At 54.3% G+C, this 15,971-nt stretch overlaps 8 protein-coding genes across 8 annotated transcripts; 5 read left to right on the top strand and 3 right to left on the bottom strand.

Moving 5' to 3' along the window:
• Window positions 1-332: 332 nt before the first annotated feature.
• LTS14_001053 (uncharacterized protein) lies at window positions 333-3,734 on the top strand (the record flags this gene model as incomplete). The annotated part of the gene is made up of 1 exon (XM_064833762.1): window positions 333-3,734. The coding sequence occupies one exon, from the start codon at window positions 333-335 to the stop codon at window positions 3,732-3,734; it is 3,402 nt and encodes a 1,133-aa protein (XP_064698723.1).
• A 420-nt stretch (window positions 3,735-4,154) lies between these two features.
• On the top strand, window positions 4,155-6,672 carry LTS14_001052 (uncharacterized protein; the record flags this gene model as incomplete). Its single annotated transcript, XM_064833761.1, has 4 exons — window positions 4,155-4,639; window positions 4,694-5,040; window positions 5,117-5,391; window positions 5,455-6,672. 4 exons carry the CDS (start codon window positions 4,155-4,157, stop codon window positions 6,670-6,672), a joined length of 2,325 nt encoding a protein of 774 aa, XP_064698722.1.
• A 579-nt stretch (window positions 6,673-7,251) lies between these two features.
• LTS14_001051 (uncharacterized protein) lies at window positions 7,252-8,229 on the top strand (the record flags this gene model as incomplete). Its single annotated transcript, XM_064833760.1, has 2 exons — window positions 7,252-7,612; window positions 7,778-8,229. The coding sequence occupies 2 exons, from the start codon at window positions 7,252-7,254 to the stop codon at window positions 8,227-8,229; spliced, it is 813 nt and encodes a 270-aa protein (XP_064698721.1).
• Window positions 8,230-8,621: 392 nt separating this feature from the next.
• Window positions 8,622-10,001, bottom strand: NOP13 (Nucleolar protein 13; the record flags this gene model as incomplete). The annotated part of the gene is made up of 1 exon (XM_064833759.1): window positions 8,622-10,001. The coding sequence occupies one exon, from the start codon at window positions 9,999-10,001 to the stop codon at window positions 8,622-8,624; it is 1,380 nt and encodes a 459-aa protein (XP_064698720.1).
• Window positions 10,002-10,301: 300 nt separating this feature from the next.
• On the top strand, window positions 10,302-11,684 carry LTS14_001049 (uncharacterized protein; the record flags this gene model as incomplete). Its single annotated transcript, XM_064833758.1, has 2 exons — window positions 10,302-10,537; window positions 10,601-11,684. 2 exons carry the CDS (start codon window positions 10,302-10,304, stop codon window positions 11,682-11,684), a joined length of 1,320 nt encoding a protein of 439 aa, XP_064698719.1.
• Window positions 11,685-12,145: 461 nt separating this feature from the next.
• On the bottom strand, window positions 12,146-13,176 carry LTS14_001048 (uncharacterized protein; the record flags this gene model as incomplete). The annotated part of the gene is given in 2 exon segments (XM_064833757.1): window positions 12,146-12,612; window positions 12,624-13,176. The coding sequence occupies 2 exon segments, from the start codon at window positions 13,174-13,176 to the stop codon at window positions 12,146-12,148; spliced, it is 1,020 nt and encodes a 339-aa protein (XP_064698718.1).
• A 6-nt stretch (window positions 13,177-13,182) lies between these two features.
• Window positions 13,183-13,788, bottom strand: LTS14_001047 (uncharacterized protein; the record flags this gene model as incomplete). Its single annotated transcript, XM_064833756.1, has 1 exon — window positions 13,183-13,788. One exon carries the CDS (start codon window positions 13,786-13,788, stop codon window positions 13,183-13,185), a length of 606 nt encoding a protein of 201 aa, XP_064698717.1.
• A 656-nt stretch (window positions 13,789-14,444) lies between these two features.
• Window positions 14,445-15,749, top strand: LTS14_001046 (uncharacterized protein; the record flags this gene model as incomplete). The annotated part of the gene is made up of 1 exon (XM_064833755.1): window positions 14,445-15,749. One exon carries the CDS (start codon window positions 14,445-14,447, stop codon window positions 15,747-15,749), a length of 1,305 nt encoding a protein of 434 aa, XP_064698716.1.
• Window positions 15,750-15,971: the final 222 nt, after the last annotated feature.

Raw genomic sequence — 15,971 nt, 5'->3', positions numbered from 1 at the left:
GTTAACGCATCGTAAACAAACTGCGTCGATGGACCGGCACGAAAAGCAAAGATGGTAAGACAATGTCCGTATGGCTTGATATTGTAAAGATACAGGCGAGTGAAGGGTACTGGTGGCGTAGTGCAGCGCAATGCAATGGCAGAAAATATAATAATGATTGTGATCACGCGTCGTATCCAAACGCGGTTCACGCGTTGCATTCGCGCCAAGAAGAAAGTGGAGCCAAGGATCGGCACGTGTTTTGCGGACATCGTCCCGTTTCACATCACTCCCGAGAAAATGTTAGAGCACCCTCTATCGTCATAGTTCTGTGAGATGCGTACGGGCAGTCCATGCACCGCCTCGGCGCCCTCAGCACGCCTGTCCGATCATTCATCAGAGAGTTCGGTGGTGCAAGAAGTGGACGATCAAGCCTGCCCTTCCGATCAAGATCTGAGCGATTGCTCATTGTCGGATGCGTCAGTTTCGCAGGAGTCGCTGGGTGGAACCAGCGAAGACTCAACCATAACACTGGACAGATCGAGTACCTGCCGCTCGGAGGGGACAATGAGTATCGAACAGGTCTTGGCGCAAAGGAGCTAACAGGTGGGCATGGGGCGGAGGCCTCGGGGACAACCCCTGAGCGAATCCAAGCAGTTTCTGAAATTCTTGAGAACGGCCGTGACAGCAATAGAGAGCTCGAAAGCAGCACTGATAAACACACCCATTGGCATTCTGCCAGACCCGATGCCAGGAATACTCCTGAACGGAGTGATATTGACGACCATCGCGGCGGTGCTCTACCTGGACATGATGGGGAGTGGAGAGGAGAGCGAGGAGATCGGACGGCGCGAGGAAGTAAGGCTCGAGCGGCAACGGGTAGATCGGAGGGAGAAGTGGCTGAGGATGAAGGCGCGTCAGCAGTTCCGGCTCCATCGCTTATCAGAAGAACGCATGTCAGCCAAGAGAAAAGCGAGCACCTCGCCAGAGATGAGCTCGGTCGTCTCAAATCCCGCCAAAAAGAGGACATGCAAAATAGCAGGCAGGCGAGCTCCATCGAGGAGGCTGTTGCCAGCGCTTCATGGCGGAAACTGGATAGAAGCCATCAGCCCAGGATGAGACAAGCGGTACATGATTATCCACGCAAGTATTTCACACAAGGCAAGGAACACGAGAAGAGCAAAGTCCTCAAGCAGGTTAGACGCGTTCAGATCCAGACAGAGAGACACAAGTACTTGGATGAACTTGACCATGCCCAGTGGTTTCGTGATATTATCGAGCAGCTTGGGAAGGCAACACCGACCGGGGCTCAGCATTATGCTCGCAAGAAGGAGATTGCGCGGCTTCCGCCAGGTGTCAAAGTCTGGTTCAACGGCAATTCAGGCGAAGCTGTACTGGAAATCATGCAACGCACGGGATGCCACATCCAGATCATACCCATGCGCACAGACAGCGGCATGGATCTTGCTGGCTTGGTGGCTAACGAAGGTGTTGCGATGTCAACGCACGGCGGATTTAGTGAGCTCTCCATGTTTGGCACTCCGGCGGAGAATGCCGCGGCACTCGCTCTGCTACCAGACCTCGTGAAGACAATTCGGAAAGACGAGGAGAATGCGAGCAAGAATATGCGAGAATACGACATCCGTACTGAAGGTGCTCATCGTGTTACCACTCTAGAAGATGATACGAAGGATGGTGAAGAACAGCCTGAGGGGATCAAAGATGACTCGAGCCAATCAGACGCACCACGTCTCAGAGGATACTGGCTCCGACAGAGCCCAGACATCAACAGAGTCATCCGGGCCCGAACAAGCAACCACGCTGATTCGAAGACGACATTCATACGACCCGAGAAATTGTCCTGCATTACCCTTACCTCTTACCTCACAGATCTAACAGCTGTACCCGCGCCCTTGATAGGCCGATCGAACGCCGGTCTTCACGAGCCTGGCGCGGTCCAGACTGACTCACTAAAACAGCAAACTATCAGTGAGATCCTTGCTATATTCAGCGAGCCGGCAACATCATACTCGATCAGCACCGAGGCGGTGGACATTGCCTTAGCCCTCTGCGTGCGTTACAGCGATTTCGCAGCGCTCCGAAGCCTGCTCAACATCCTGGAGAAGGTGCCTGAATATTCACTTACTGCTAAAAATTACGACATCGCTCTCGCTGCTGCAGCTTCGAATGACGATGTACACAACTTCCGACTCGTGTTGAGGACCATGCTGCAGCAGAAGATACAGCCATCTGGTCGGACGTGGCTCAGCCTATATCGCCTGGTGTGCCGCCGCTTTCCTAATACAAAATCACCAAAGCTAGTGCTTCGGTTCATGGGTGCCAAAGGCATCCTGAACAACGTCGAACATATGCAAGAAGCCGTCAAGACTACGCTCGGACGCTCTCTGACTTTCTTTCTAAACGGCGAGGGTGCGGATGCGACGATTGAGGAGTTTGTGGCTCGTCTGGACGGGAAGTATGCCGTGCTCCCGGACCCTGGGCCGCGATCGACCCAGCATATCACGGCGAAAGCTCCTCGGCCTTGGCTTAGCAAGACTGCTGCGAATATCATGGCGAAAAGCTTGCTCGATCGTGGTCGCACGGGAGACGCACTCCGGGTCATGCAACTGTTGGAAGGTGCTGGTCATCACGTTGGTATCGACACTATTAACATTTTCTTGGGTGCAGCCAAACGCTCACGCGACCCGAGTTTCGCTGTGGCGATCTTGCGAAATTTTGAGCATGCGCTCACACGCCAGGACAAGCTCAGGGTTAGATTGGACGAAATGAGCTATTCGATGCTCTTCTCTATTGCATGGCGCAAGAAATGCTTGAATATGCTCCGTGGTATCTGGCGCTATGCTTGCTGTACTGGGCAGGTCGATCATGCGATGGCTGCGAGGGTGCATGATTCTCTTCTCGCGTACCTGCCACCGAATAGGTCGAGGGAGACAAAAGTCTACAATGAGAAGAAGTTGCGGGAAGCGGTGAAGAATGTGCGGGGTGGCGATCAGAAGCGGCAAAGTGCACAAGAACAAATTGGTCGCCACCTAGAGCATCAAGGTTTACGCAGCGGCGAGATGTTCTTTGCGCTGGCTGGGAAGTTTGTCGTTGGCGTGTCCAATCATGCCTGGCAGGTCAAGGAGCCCTCGCTTGAGATTCATGATGATAACGTGGACGTCTTTGGTAGGGCCGTGGATCCTTCCGCCGAAAAGTCTGGTGCATTGCCGATGGGTGAAAGCGTGCCTGATGAGCACCACAATCACTCCTCTCCGCCCAGCTTACACGCAGCCACACAGGCCTGGAAGTCCGTCGACCCTGGTACGATCATTGACTGGATACTTCACCCACAAGAAGAAGAGATCCTGGCTCTCGCCTGCCAGCCTCGGACCATCGCTCTACCATCTATTGACTTAAGTGCGGAAGCTATTCCGGACCGTGAGCGGGAAGCTCACCGACGTCGTTATCGTGAGCTCTCTTCTTTCCGCAACGAGGATATGAGAGCACCGACTTCTTATCGTCCTTATGTCCCTTTCGCGACACTGCTGGATCAGGCGTGGCAGAAGGATATGAGGTGGCATGATCGTGGACTTGGGATGGGTGGAAGAGGAGAGGAGGGCAAAGCGGCAAGGAAGAGGTTACTCGGCAGTGATGTTAGTGAAGAGGAGAAAGCGGAGTCGTGGAAGGGGCTGCTGAGAGACGTCATGGAGCATGGTATCTTTGTGCCTGTTGTTGTCGGAGATGCTGTACGATAGAGGGTGTGAAACCCAGACATTGCATGGATCCTGTATCAATATTGCAAAGCTATTGCGAATGGTTCCGTGACTCGGGACTGTGGACCGTCCCGCTAGTCCTCATCGCGATTCTGGCCCCAGCCGTTCTGTCTGCGCGCTGCTGCAATCTTTCCCATCAGGTCAGAAGTATGAGACTCTCTCTTACATACAAGCGTACTCTGCGGCCGTGCGATCTGGGCATAGCCGCTCGTGGCGCTCAGTCGTGGGGCTGTGCACGGCGTCACGATACAAAGGCTGTGCAACCCATCTCTTGATGTCAAGGCAAACCAAAAAAGCCCGACATCTCCAGCATGTACAAAAGGGATCGAACTCCAAGCTCTACCGACACTGAAATCTTATGCTCCTTGTTCAGAACGGAATCTGCGTGGGCTATCAGCGGCTATGTTAGACCCACTAACATCGCTCGGGCTCGCGAGCAACATTGTGCAGCTGGTTGATTTTGGTATAAGAACATTCTGTCAAGCTCGTGAGCTGGCCGCAACCGGGACGACGCAAGACTATGAGCATATGGAAGCCTTGCTGCAAGACAGCAATTCGATTTTCTGGGATCTCGATGCCGCCACGGGTGAAAAGGTCGGCAACAATGACCCTGGCTGGGAAGACCGGCTGGCGCCACTGACGGAAGGCGACAAAGTGACGGCTCTAGCGAGAAGGTCTAAAGAAGTCGCGGAAGAGCTTAGTGTACTTCTACACAAGCTCAAATTCGAGGAACCCAATGAGGATGCCGGACGACCTATGAAGCGGAGGAGGACGGCGGTCAAGTGTGTGGTCAAGGGACTACTCAAGAAATCGGAGGTCACAGAGCTGAGATCGAAGTTGAACGATCTCCAGCAGCAGATGATCCTCCGTTTGTCAGCCATGCAGTGGTGAGTCCAGTGACTGAGGATCAGACCATGACCTCCTTGCTAATTGCCACCAAGGACATCATCATCTTCGCTCGTGAGAGACTTCGGTTTTGCGTCCAATGTCGAACACGACCGTGATACTGCACGTCTTGCACAGTTCGAGGAGGCTTTACCTTCCATGCTTGCTCATGTGCGTAGAGGGGCCAAAAACGAAAATATTGGCGAAGCAGTCGCCAGCAAGCTCCAGAGATTGATGCGTCAAGCTCACACACTAAAAGCTTGCCAGCGAGTCTTGGAGAGCCTCCAGTTCTCCGAGATCAATAATCGCCAGGAAGATATTGTAGAGGCCCACGCGAAGACCTTTCAATGGATATACGAGAAAGCAGGATTTGGGTACACGAAGTGGGCTACTGAAAAGGACGGTAAGTATATCGTCTACGCCGCTTCCAGGTTCATGCGAGTCACTTTCCGAAGCTAATTGGTCTTGCGTCATATCAGGCATATTCTGGATCACAGGCAAACCGGGCTCTGGGAAATCAACCCTGATAAAGTATCTTATGCAACAGCCTCGAACGACAGAATTGCTTCAGCGTTGGGCTGGCCGGGATGAGCTCATAGTGGCGTACCATTACTTCTGGAGCGCCGGAACAACACTGCAGAAATCGAGGCTTGGTCTTCTGCGCACACTCCTCGTACACATGCTACAGCAAGCACCCGAGATTGTGCTCCAACTCTTGCCTGAACGATTCCGAAAGGATAACCATTATCAAACGGTTCCACCCTGGACGCAGGCAGAGCTCACTGAGACCATCAAAGCAGTGGGCGTGCATAATTAGGAGGGTGCGCGATTATGCCTGTTTGTGGACGGGCTGGATGAGTACGAAGGGGAGCACGTGGACTTGATTGACCTTCTCTCGGATCTGGCCAAGAGCTCTCGAATCAAGCTCTGTCTTTCAAGTAGACCTTGGAACGTGTTCACTCGTGCCTACCGCAATCGAGTCGACGGCGAGTTGGCGGTCCAGGAGCTGACCGAGCAGGATATCCAGATCTATGTCAGGGACAAGATGTTGGCGAACCCTGTGTTCGCGGCCATGCGGCTGCGCGACCCGGTAGGCTGCGTCAAGCTTATGGATGAGATCAGAGCCAAAGCAGAAGGCGTCTTCCTCTGGGTTCATCTAGTCGTTCGCTCGCTGCTTCGAGGTCTAGGCAATGACGACGACTTGGAGACACTAGAGCGCAGACTGAACGCGTACCCGGACGATCTGGACGGTTATTTCCAGCGGATGTTTGACCGTGTCGAGAGTGTCTACTCGAAGCAATCAGCTCGTTTGATGCTTGCTGCACTTTCCGCTGGAAGAGGTCTGCCTCGCTGGGCACCGCGGTGCATTGAAGTAGAGACCAAGTCGCCAGATTACGCCCTTTCAATCGACTGTCATGGGAGTTCCTGCTATGGCTATCTCATCTTTGGTCCGGAGTGTCCGGCCATCGACAACGCGAACGCTGCGCACATGTGCTCTAAGCCATGGACTCATCAGACACCATTTCAGAACGAGTGCCTGACCAGATACATAGATGCACGGTGTGCTGACCTGCTGGAAGTGACCAGAGAAAGGATTTTCTTCATTCATCGTACCGCCCGGGACTTTCTGAAGCGTAGGGTCTTGCCAAGCACCCTACAGTCTCGAGCAGGTACTGCTTTCGACATTGGCATGTCCCTCGCAAGACTGTACCTGGCTGGAATCAAAAACTTGTCGTCCATCGACTCCAGTTTCTACATTCCTGAGCAGCTCCTCGACGAATTGAGGTCGGCAGAAGAGCTTGTCCAGCCGGCAAATTTGGGAACGTATGCAGCGCTTTTCGATAATCTTGAAGATAGCGCGGTATCAAAGGGCATGGTTCTATCGCTTCGGCGGCCGCCAGCTGTTCAGCATCTTAGACAAACTGCGGCCCCGGTCGCCCCCGAACGGTTAACTTTTGCGAAAACAATAGAAACTAATGATCTGGAGGTCCTGTTCGGCATGGTGCACGAGGTAGACTCGGCATTAGACGACTAGGTTCGAGCCTCGTCGCTTAAGAAAGTGCCATACATGGTCCGACATATGAGCTTTCGAGGCTGGAAGATGTACTCGCGCGCCTGCAAAGCGAAGGTGTCACAGGAGTGTCTGAGGCGTTGATGATGAAGGGATCGTTGCTGTGCCACAGGTGTGAGAGCATGATTCGTTGTCACCGCCAAGCATTTTAGCGGCTGCTCCCGAGAGCTAGTGGAACGTGAAAGCCAAAACCCAGCCACGTCACAAGCGCGTTGCACATGTACATCATCCCACAGCCACCGAGTCGAGGGAAGGCTGGCTATTTTGAAACCCAAAAGGCTGGAGATGACTCTCATTCGATGGGTACTACTATAGACACTCACAGGTAGGCGTGGCAGTGAACACTTCTCCTCGCGAGAGTTGCACCTTCTTAAGACACACTCTTTGAGCACATTCCATTGCTTCAACCTAAACGCGTTACGCGTCCACGCAACGGGTTTCTGACTACAACACACACTACTTGCGACCAACAGATCAGAGGCATACCACTGAAACATCCAACACGAAACAACATCATACACCCCAAATCTACCTACCTCCACAATGTTCCACCCACTCCTCCTCCCAGCAACCCTCACCCTCCTCACCCTCGTCCACGCCCAATTAACCTCGGACCCTCTGGCAGGCGTAACCATCACCGCCTCCCACGGCGGCGCCGGCTCCGGTCTCACAAATTCCACCATCTCCATCCCACTCAATCACACCTACACTAATGCCTTACTGGACGAAGTCTCCTACCTCTACCTCACCAGCGCCCAAGGCGTCGACTTGAACAGTATCACATGCCAACCTTACCGCGATGCCAATGGGACGATGGCGGCCGGGCCGAGTTTCAAGGCGGGACAGCCGGCGTTTTTGAGTACGAATACGGTGCAGGTGGGGAGTATTATCTGTGTTGGTGATGGTACGTCGAGCGGTTCTGGTGGTGGAGGGGTGTCGATCTCTAGTACCACTACAAGTACCGTCCTGAGTACCAGCACAAGCATATCCGAGACAAGCACTTCAAGTCCAAGCACAAGTGCATCAAGCACGATGACCGTTGTGGTACCGGTTAGGAATACAACTACAGGGACCACCACTTCCTCATCTACACCCACCAATACACCAAACACAAGCACATCATCCGGCGCCCCGGCAACAACACCAACCCTCTCCACCACCACCACCACTTCAATCCCCTCTTCAGCAAGTAACCCCCAATCCAATCCAGCGACCGGACCCGGCAACGCAGCAACCTCCACCTTCGTAACCACAACCATGCTTCCCAACGGCCACTCAGGAGGAAGCACAGCAGCGCTCAGCACAATAACCAGTATCGTAGGCGCACCCGCGATCTCAGGACCCAGCACCGCATCCGGCAGTGGCGGATCCGCAGGAACTTCTTCTCCTTCGAGCACCGCCCCTGCGTCGGCGGGTTTGCAGAGCGCAAGTGGTGCTTCCGAGGGCCTGGCAGCTTTGAGCGAGGAGGGGGCGTGGTTCGGGCTCGCGATCGCGGGGTTGGGGGTTGCTATGATGGTATGATGTGCGTCGTAGATATCTCATTGTGGAGTGGGCTCAATTTCTAGCTGCGAGGCGTTTTGGTCTGATGGAGGAATGGTCTCGATTATGTATCCCCCTCTCTACGGTGTATGCAAGGGAAACGGAACGGTCGGAAGGTTGACACAAAAGGGAAATGCATGGGTGCTCGGTGGGTGGAGGGTGGGTGGGCAGCCAGACCTCAATCGGGCACAGGCTATGAATTTTTTTTTCCTTTGCTCATTCACTCCACTCTTGTTTGCTTTACAAATGCTTTGATTATGACACGATGATATAGTACAGTACAGTACAGTACAAGTATACAGTTACACGTGCCATCACAAAAACTTCAAACCCCACTTCCTTCATCCATCACTCACCCAATCCACTCAACTCACTCAATCAAGAGCAACCCTCCTCCCCTTCCCCTCCACAATCGCCCCCGTAGCCCTCGGCGCATCCGCCAACGCCTTCCCCGGCGCCACAGTCCGCGCATCATGTCGTTTTCTCCTATCATCACGTCGTTGGTCTTTATCCGGTCTTTGCTGTCGTTGAGACGGGGCAGTAGCAGCACCATCTGCGCTGCGATAGGCCGGCCGATCGAACGAGCGAGCTGGACGCGCGCGATCGCTGCCGTTCTGCTCGGCGTTGGCAAGATCGTCTTTCTTGCCGAAACGCTTTTTATATCGGGTTTGGGAGTCCTCGGCGATTTCGCAGCGGAGGTCGCGACCGTGGAGGCGGTTGAGATGTTTTTTGTTGCGCCGGCTGCTGCTACTACCACTTTTCTTGCCATTCTTCTTCTTCTTCTTCTTCTTCCTGTCAACCGCATTACCCTCGCCATCATCCTGTCCTGCCTCCTCCTCAACCTCCTCCGCACCCCCATCCTCCTCCTCCTCCTCCTCCTCACTCTCATCCTCCTCGCTCTCCGCTTTAACGTACACAAACCCCCTCACCACCGCCCTCGCGCTCTTAGCCTCCACGAACCTCACCCAAGCAAACCCTTTACACTTGCCACTATCCTCAAAAGTCGCCATATGAATATCCTCGACCTCGCCCGCCAGACCGAAATGCTCTGCCAAATCCTCCTTCGTAACATCGAAACCTAGGTTCCCCACGAACACCCTCCGTGCCGGCTCCTTGGGCTTCGCTGCATCCTCGCCCTCCTGCGCACCAGCAACCCCGTTCCCAACATTACCATCCACCCCAGCCGCCACCTTAGCCGGCCGTCCTTCGAAGGACTTGGCATTCTTAATCAACACCCTCCTCCCCTGCAGCATGTACTCCGTCAACGCCATCGCCTTCTCCAACACCTCCTGTGAGGAGAAATCCACATAAGCGAAACCCTTATTTGTCGCCTTATCCCGCTTATCGCTTGGGACGGGCATGTGCAGGCGCACTACATCTTCGCCGGCGATCTTGCCCTCAGTCTTGAAGAAGTCGCGGAGGGAGTCTTTGGTGGTGGTGAAGGGGAGGTTGCCGATCCAGATGCCGAAGTCGCTTCTTCCTGTGGCATTGTTGGCGGGAGGTGGTGCTGGGGTTTCGTCCTCGAGGTCGGCGTTGTCGTTTGTGGAAGTGGCGACATGGTTGTTGTTGGTGGTAGTGGTGCTGGGTTTCGTAGTCTTGGTCTTGGATTTGTTACTTTTCCCTTTCTTCTTTTCTGCTCGCTTGGCTTTTTTGGACGGTGGTTCGGGGAGATTGACGTCAATTTCGAGTTCGTCTTCTGAGGCGGTTATGGTACGCTTGCGCTTCTTTTCTGCTTCGGGGGAGGAGGAAGACATTGTGATCTGTTGTTTGTTATATCGTGCTTTGGTGCTATGATTCGAAACTTGACATTTTCATGTGAAGAAGCTTGAGCAGGGGTGTATATCTGAGACTGGACGATAATTTGAGGCACGCGACGATCATCACCTCGCGCTGCATTGCCTATATGCGCATGCGACAACAACCACAACAAGCATATTTCATCAGTCCACCTTTACCCAATATAATGACACCAATAGCTTGATCTCTCTCTCTCCAACCATTGTCGCTGCTTCACTCGATCTGCGCACCATTAACAATTTACCCCAAGACTGACCATGGCCGAAACAGCCACCCCGCCCACCGGCCACCCTACCTTGGGCGGAAAGTCACTGGATAATCTGCCACCAAACCCATATGCCGCACCTGAAAGAGGTCAGTCGTACAGGTCATGGCGGAAGAAATATCGCAAGATGCGTGCCAAGTTCGACGGCGTGCTGGAGGAGAACCGGCGCATGTTTCGCGACGAGTGTAAGCTGGAGGGCTTAGCCAAGAGACTACGAGAGGAGCTTGAGTATGGCAGATATTTCCTGCATATTGAAGTGGTACTAATGAATTGGTACTAATGCGATGGCAGCGGCCTCCTGGACATCTGCCTCGACCTGAACGAGAATCCATCGCTACCACCCGAACTCCGCTTCAACATCCGTCCCCCACTCCGATTACCACCAGTCGTAGAAATCCCCGACAGCCTCACCCCCGAACACGCCGACCAAATGCTGCTCGACTACCAGCAAGCCGTCCGCCAAGGCACAATCCCGCATCTCGACCTCCACATCGTCCGCAGCGAAGTCGAATACAAGCTCGCAGCACAAGAATCACGCCCCCTCGACAACCTCCTCGCCAGCCTACCCTCCCGCCCCACCGCAGACAGCATATCAGAAGACCTCCTCCACCCCCGCGACGATCCACCACCACCCGGCTACCTCACCGCTGACCAAGAAACAGAATACCTAACCAAACTCGACACCAAACTCACCGACCCCCTGAGCGCCCACCGTCTAAGCGAGACAGCAATCCCAACCCACAGCAAGACTCCCTCCAAGTCAACAACGACAGAAGAAGACAAACACTTCGCCGAAATGACCCCGCGCGAACTAGAACGCCACGTCGAACTCCTCAACCCGCAAAGCCAACACAACTGGCTCAAATCCCACCACAAACTCGGCCTGCTCGAAGATGGTGCAAACGGCGAGACCGAAAGCCTAGCCGCGCATGATCAAGGTGGGAATATCTCATCGATCTCCAAACCCAGCCCCTCGAGCCTCACAACCGCCCCGCGGAAACGAGGCGGTGGCGGCACGGGGAAGAATCTGGCGAAGCAGGTGGGTGATCGGGCTTTGGAACGAGCGAGGGAGGAGGGGGGGAGTCCGGGGATTTCTGGGTATGATGGTGGTGGGTATGGGGATGAGGAGATGACGGTGATGGGTGGTGAGGTTCCCGGTAGTGGTAAGAAGAAAGGTAGTGGTAGTGGGGGGAGGGATGGGGATGGGGCATATAATCCTAAGCAAGGGGTTAAGGGAAGTGGGAATGGAGGTGGGAGTGGTGGTGGTGGTGGTGGAGGGAAGGCGAAGAGGAAACGGAGTGGAGGGGAGGAACTGGGTGGGGGTTCTTCTGCGTCGGCGGGGAAGAAGGCGAGGGTTGAGGGAGGAGGGGAGTAGGGTGGGCTGACTGAATTTGGTGTGGATGGACCAATTCTCAATTCGAGTTCATGACCATGATTTGGGGGGTTACGTGTGCCAGCTCGGGTATCAATTCGTTCTTGCAGTTCGTAGAACATGGAGGGGGGTTTCCAGGGACGATCAAGGCTCGAAATTGCTGATTCGTTGTACTTCAAGACTTTCCTCCGGGCTTTTGGTTGCACTCTATCTCCCGTGTTTCCACCTGCCGAGCTTATGGAACTGACTAGTGCTTTCTCCTGGCTAACCCCACGGGGAAGAGGGGCGGGAGCTCGCAATGAAGACCTGGGAAAACGAGCTGAGGAAGGAATTGAAGAAGGCTCGAGGACTCTTTGGATGACTTTGTTCGAGAATCTTTGCGGCCGCTAACAATGACTGGCGACCGATATTGCGGGAGATCGAAGCACAGCTGCCTCTCTATGTAACGTCACTCCGCCACTTGCTTACACCATGCGCGGCCCTACTCGTGAACCCCTGATGCGCCGATCGCTGTTCATGATCCGCCACTCTACCTTCTCACACGCAAAGCTCTCCGGCCGTAACGGATCGCCACCGATATATCTCTGCGTAGCGGGATAAGCACACAGCCTCCTCACAGCACCAGTCTCGGCATCCACCGCCGTCAGCGTCTGCGGCGCCTTCTCACGCTCCACCCAGTCCACAAGCGCAGCTAACGTATCGTTCGGATACGGTCCGCTTCCAGCCCGACAGTGGTCCGTCCCCGGCGCCTCGAAGAAGCGGTAGAAGTCTGCAGCATGGGGATCCAGGTCCAGAACGCGCTCGTAGTATTGCACTGTTCCATTGGGGAAGATGAGACGGTCGGCTAAGCCGTGCCAGGCGATTATTTTGCCTCCGTGGTGGCGGAAACGCGAGAGGTCTGGGTCCGCGGTGCCGATTTTGCTTTGGTATTCTTGGACGGACTGGTGGAAGATATCGGTGTAATCGTCGTAGGGAGGGCGGTGATGTCGAAATTCTCGTCTTTGGCGAGGAAGAGCTTGATCCATTGCGAGGCTATGGCGAACGGGTTGCCGATGCAGGATGCTGCATCGTTGTTGTTACTGCAGGTCGTGTTTGCGAGGCCGGTTGTGAGGGAGCTATCGCGGTTCAGACCGTACCATGCATACAGCGAGGAGTTGTGCGGGCCAGTCCATGCAGCGTTGGCGATTTGCGCGGCTTGAGGCGAGTGGAGCATCTCGGTGCCGTGGCAGTTGAAGGTTTGCCCGATCATCGCTACAGCATCGAAGTGGCATTCGCCTGGTAAGGAGATAACGCCGTCCTTGACCCCATCCAGCTCGTCGCACGCATCGATAGCCGGGGCGGTGATGGCATCGAGTTCGCACGACAACGGATAATAACCCAGCCGATTCATCACCTGCTGAGGCCAGTACTCGGCGACGATGAATTGTGCCCAGTTGATCGCGGGTGCGAGAGCCAAAATACCATCATAAGCATCAGGATAACGTTGCACAAGCATCAGACCCTACCTGCCACCCGTCGAGCAGCCGTTCCAGTACGAAAATGTTGGAGCACTGCCGTAGTAGCTCGTGGTGATGGCTTTGCCAATCACAGTCATATCGTTCAACGCCACCGAAGCGAAATCCTGCAGCAGGTTATGGTTTACATTTCCCGGACTCAACAGCGCCCAGGTTTCGGGCATGCCATCACCGGACTCGGTATGTCCGCCATCTGTCGAGGCTGCGGCATAGCCCTGTGCAATCGCAGGAGCAAGACTTTGATCCGTATGGCCAGTGATCCAGCCGCCCCCGCCAGTCCCCTGGAAGCGACCGTTCCATTCCGAGGGCAGCCAGACGTTGACGTGGATAATGTCGTTATAGCCTGGGTGGGTGTAAGTGACTTTTATATTGCAGAAATTGAGATTGGTATAGTTCGCGGCGGGCACTGCGCCGTTCTGTGTGCTGCTTGTCGAATAGGGATGGACGTGCGTAGCAGTGACGCTGGTTATCTGCGCTCCGAACACAACAGGGTGTTCTAATTGTGTGGCGGAGCATCTGGTGAGGCGCCGGTTAGCATAACACAGGGGCACCACAGCTAAGATCGATGTGAAGCTGGTGCAGAGTGAAGGCATCCTTGCTGTGTCGAGTCAATGTGCGTGCTGGAGATTGTACTGCAAAAGTGCACCTCGATCGTTATTAGTGGTAGCTATAAGCCCATGGCCTCATTCCTTCGGGGTGTCTTTTCCGATGTCGCTATCAGATGGTGGAGTAGTTGCGAAGCATCTTGCCTGCCCGCACGTACGATGCACGCTCAAAGCTTGTTTCTTGCTCTCTACAAACGGGGTGAATGGTCGGCATCTGTGCGTGTGGTACTGTACATCGTGAGCGCAAGTACTCAGTGCATCACGACGCTCCGAGTTGACGTGTAGTACGACGCTTACGGCGGATAACTGACATGAATCGTGGGAGTTCAAGTAGTGCCAGCTCTATGTGGCTCATTGAACCAAGTCTGGCTTGCCAGCTCTGGTGAAGTCATGTAGTCGTATCTTAATATGAGTAGATCTTGGTACAGAGCATGCTGGAGTTGCAGAGAGTTGCATTCTCGGTTCGAACAATCCTCCGTGTTCCGGACAACTTGCAGGGAACTTATTAACAAATATACTCCACTTATTCTTGTAGGATTATCTATCGATGGCTATAACATCTACTAGTACTAGGTCCAGCATCACAACTATAGCCTGGTCCTTGACAGCTGGTATACCTCCGTCTTATTGTTGGTCCCAACGCTATGCCGGATAGAACCCCAGAAGATCATCCTACATACGGTGTCAATTTGCCAGATTCGACTATTCGAGACATTGCCGCACTCGTGTCGCCCGACCGAACGCTAGAGCGTATCCAACAGCTTGGCCGGGGAGAGTCTTTCAATAACCGTATCTACTTTCTTACCTTTGAAAGAGCATGCGACGATACTGGCGTCGAATGCCTAGACGATCTATCGACTCTGGACCATGTGCTTAAGGTCTCTGGACGTTTTTGGGGGATCGAGAAGGTGCAGAACGAGGTCTCGTGCCTACTGCTGCTGGAAGAATACTGCCCCAATGTTCCAGCGCCTCGCGTGATCGCGTACTCCGAGCAGGGAGACACGATCCGCCTTCTTCCGCGTTCTTCGGGCAACGGGTACCCTGAATCAGTCCGGGACCTGGTTCACCCACCGCTGATGGAATCGAGTACGAAGCGGCCTTGGATCTTGATGAGTCGTTGTCATGGCACGACTCTTGACCTGAGCCAGATGCAAGGACATGAAAAGCATGACACGCTTCAGCAGCTGGCACGATACATGTCGCAGTGGCGCTCTTGCGTGCCCGATGTCCAGCATTATGGCAACCTCCTCTTACCCGATCGTCCAGATCTGGCATCCCGAGCAGCTCTCAAGACCTTTCCAGACCTGCCTAGTCCCACAGTCGCTGGGCTCCTAGACTGTACTTTGAACCCATCCGCAACGCCATCGACGCGGCTCGAGTATCAGATGCTCCGACTGGAGAACCAACTGGCACAGCTGGAAGCGACCGGAACACTTGCCCCTTCGCGAGCAGAACTGGTGCCTCTTGTCCGCCGTTTTATCCACGACATTGTTCCTCGATTACGTCTGTTCAAACTGCTACCTCAAACACCGTGCTTCACGCACAACGACTTCGCACCCCGGAACATCTTGATATCTCGCTGTGGTGCAGGAAACGCGCCTGTGGTGACGGGAATTGTCGACTTCGAATTCGCCGGCTTCTTTCCCGCGGAAGAGGAGTTCACGAATCTAGCACAGGTTGAAACCGACTGGCCGGTCGAGGCTGTCGAGATGCTTTTCAGGGAGCTGGAGGATCGAGGGGTGGCAACGCCTCTACATGGACTAGATGGGGATGCGTGGGAGGAGGTGCGGACTCTATATCTCGTAACATTGAACATTGCCCCCTGGTGGCTTGTACAAGGAGAGGTTGCCGGCGAAGGGCTGGTTCAGGAGTTACGAGCCGCCGCGGAGAAGGTACGTGAGGGTATTGGAAGGCTGACTTCAACAGTCGAGACACCTAGTATCATTTGAAAGCAACGTTACTGTAAGTAGTCGCACACTCTAACCTCATGCTCACATGCGTGGGATAAGAGCCAGATATTTACCTTGGCGTTTTGGGGAGCCGTGATGCGCTACTCAGAGCAGAGTTGCAGCGCAAAGCGTAAACCGCCATCCATGAGGCCGTTGGCGCCCACAGAGTACCCATGTGGTTCGATTACGACAAGATTCCTCGGATCCGATGTTTAGTCGAGG

This window comes from Recurvomyces mirabilis (assembly GCF_035927965.1).
Source record: "Recurvomyces mirabilis strain CCFEE 5264 chromosome Unknown scaffold_2, whole genome shotgun sequence".
Taxonomy (NCBI): domain Eukaryota; kingdom Fungi; phylum Ascomycota; class Dothideomycetes; order Mycosphaerellales; family Teratosphaeriaceae; genus Recurvomyces; species Recurvomyces mirabilis.
The sequence above is the reverse complement of the archived record's forward strand: the minus strand, read 5'-3'. Positions and strand labels throughout refer to the sequence as shown.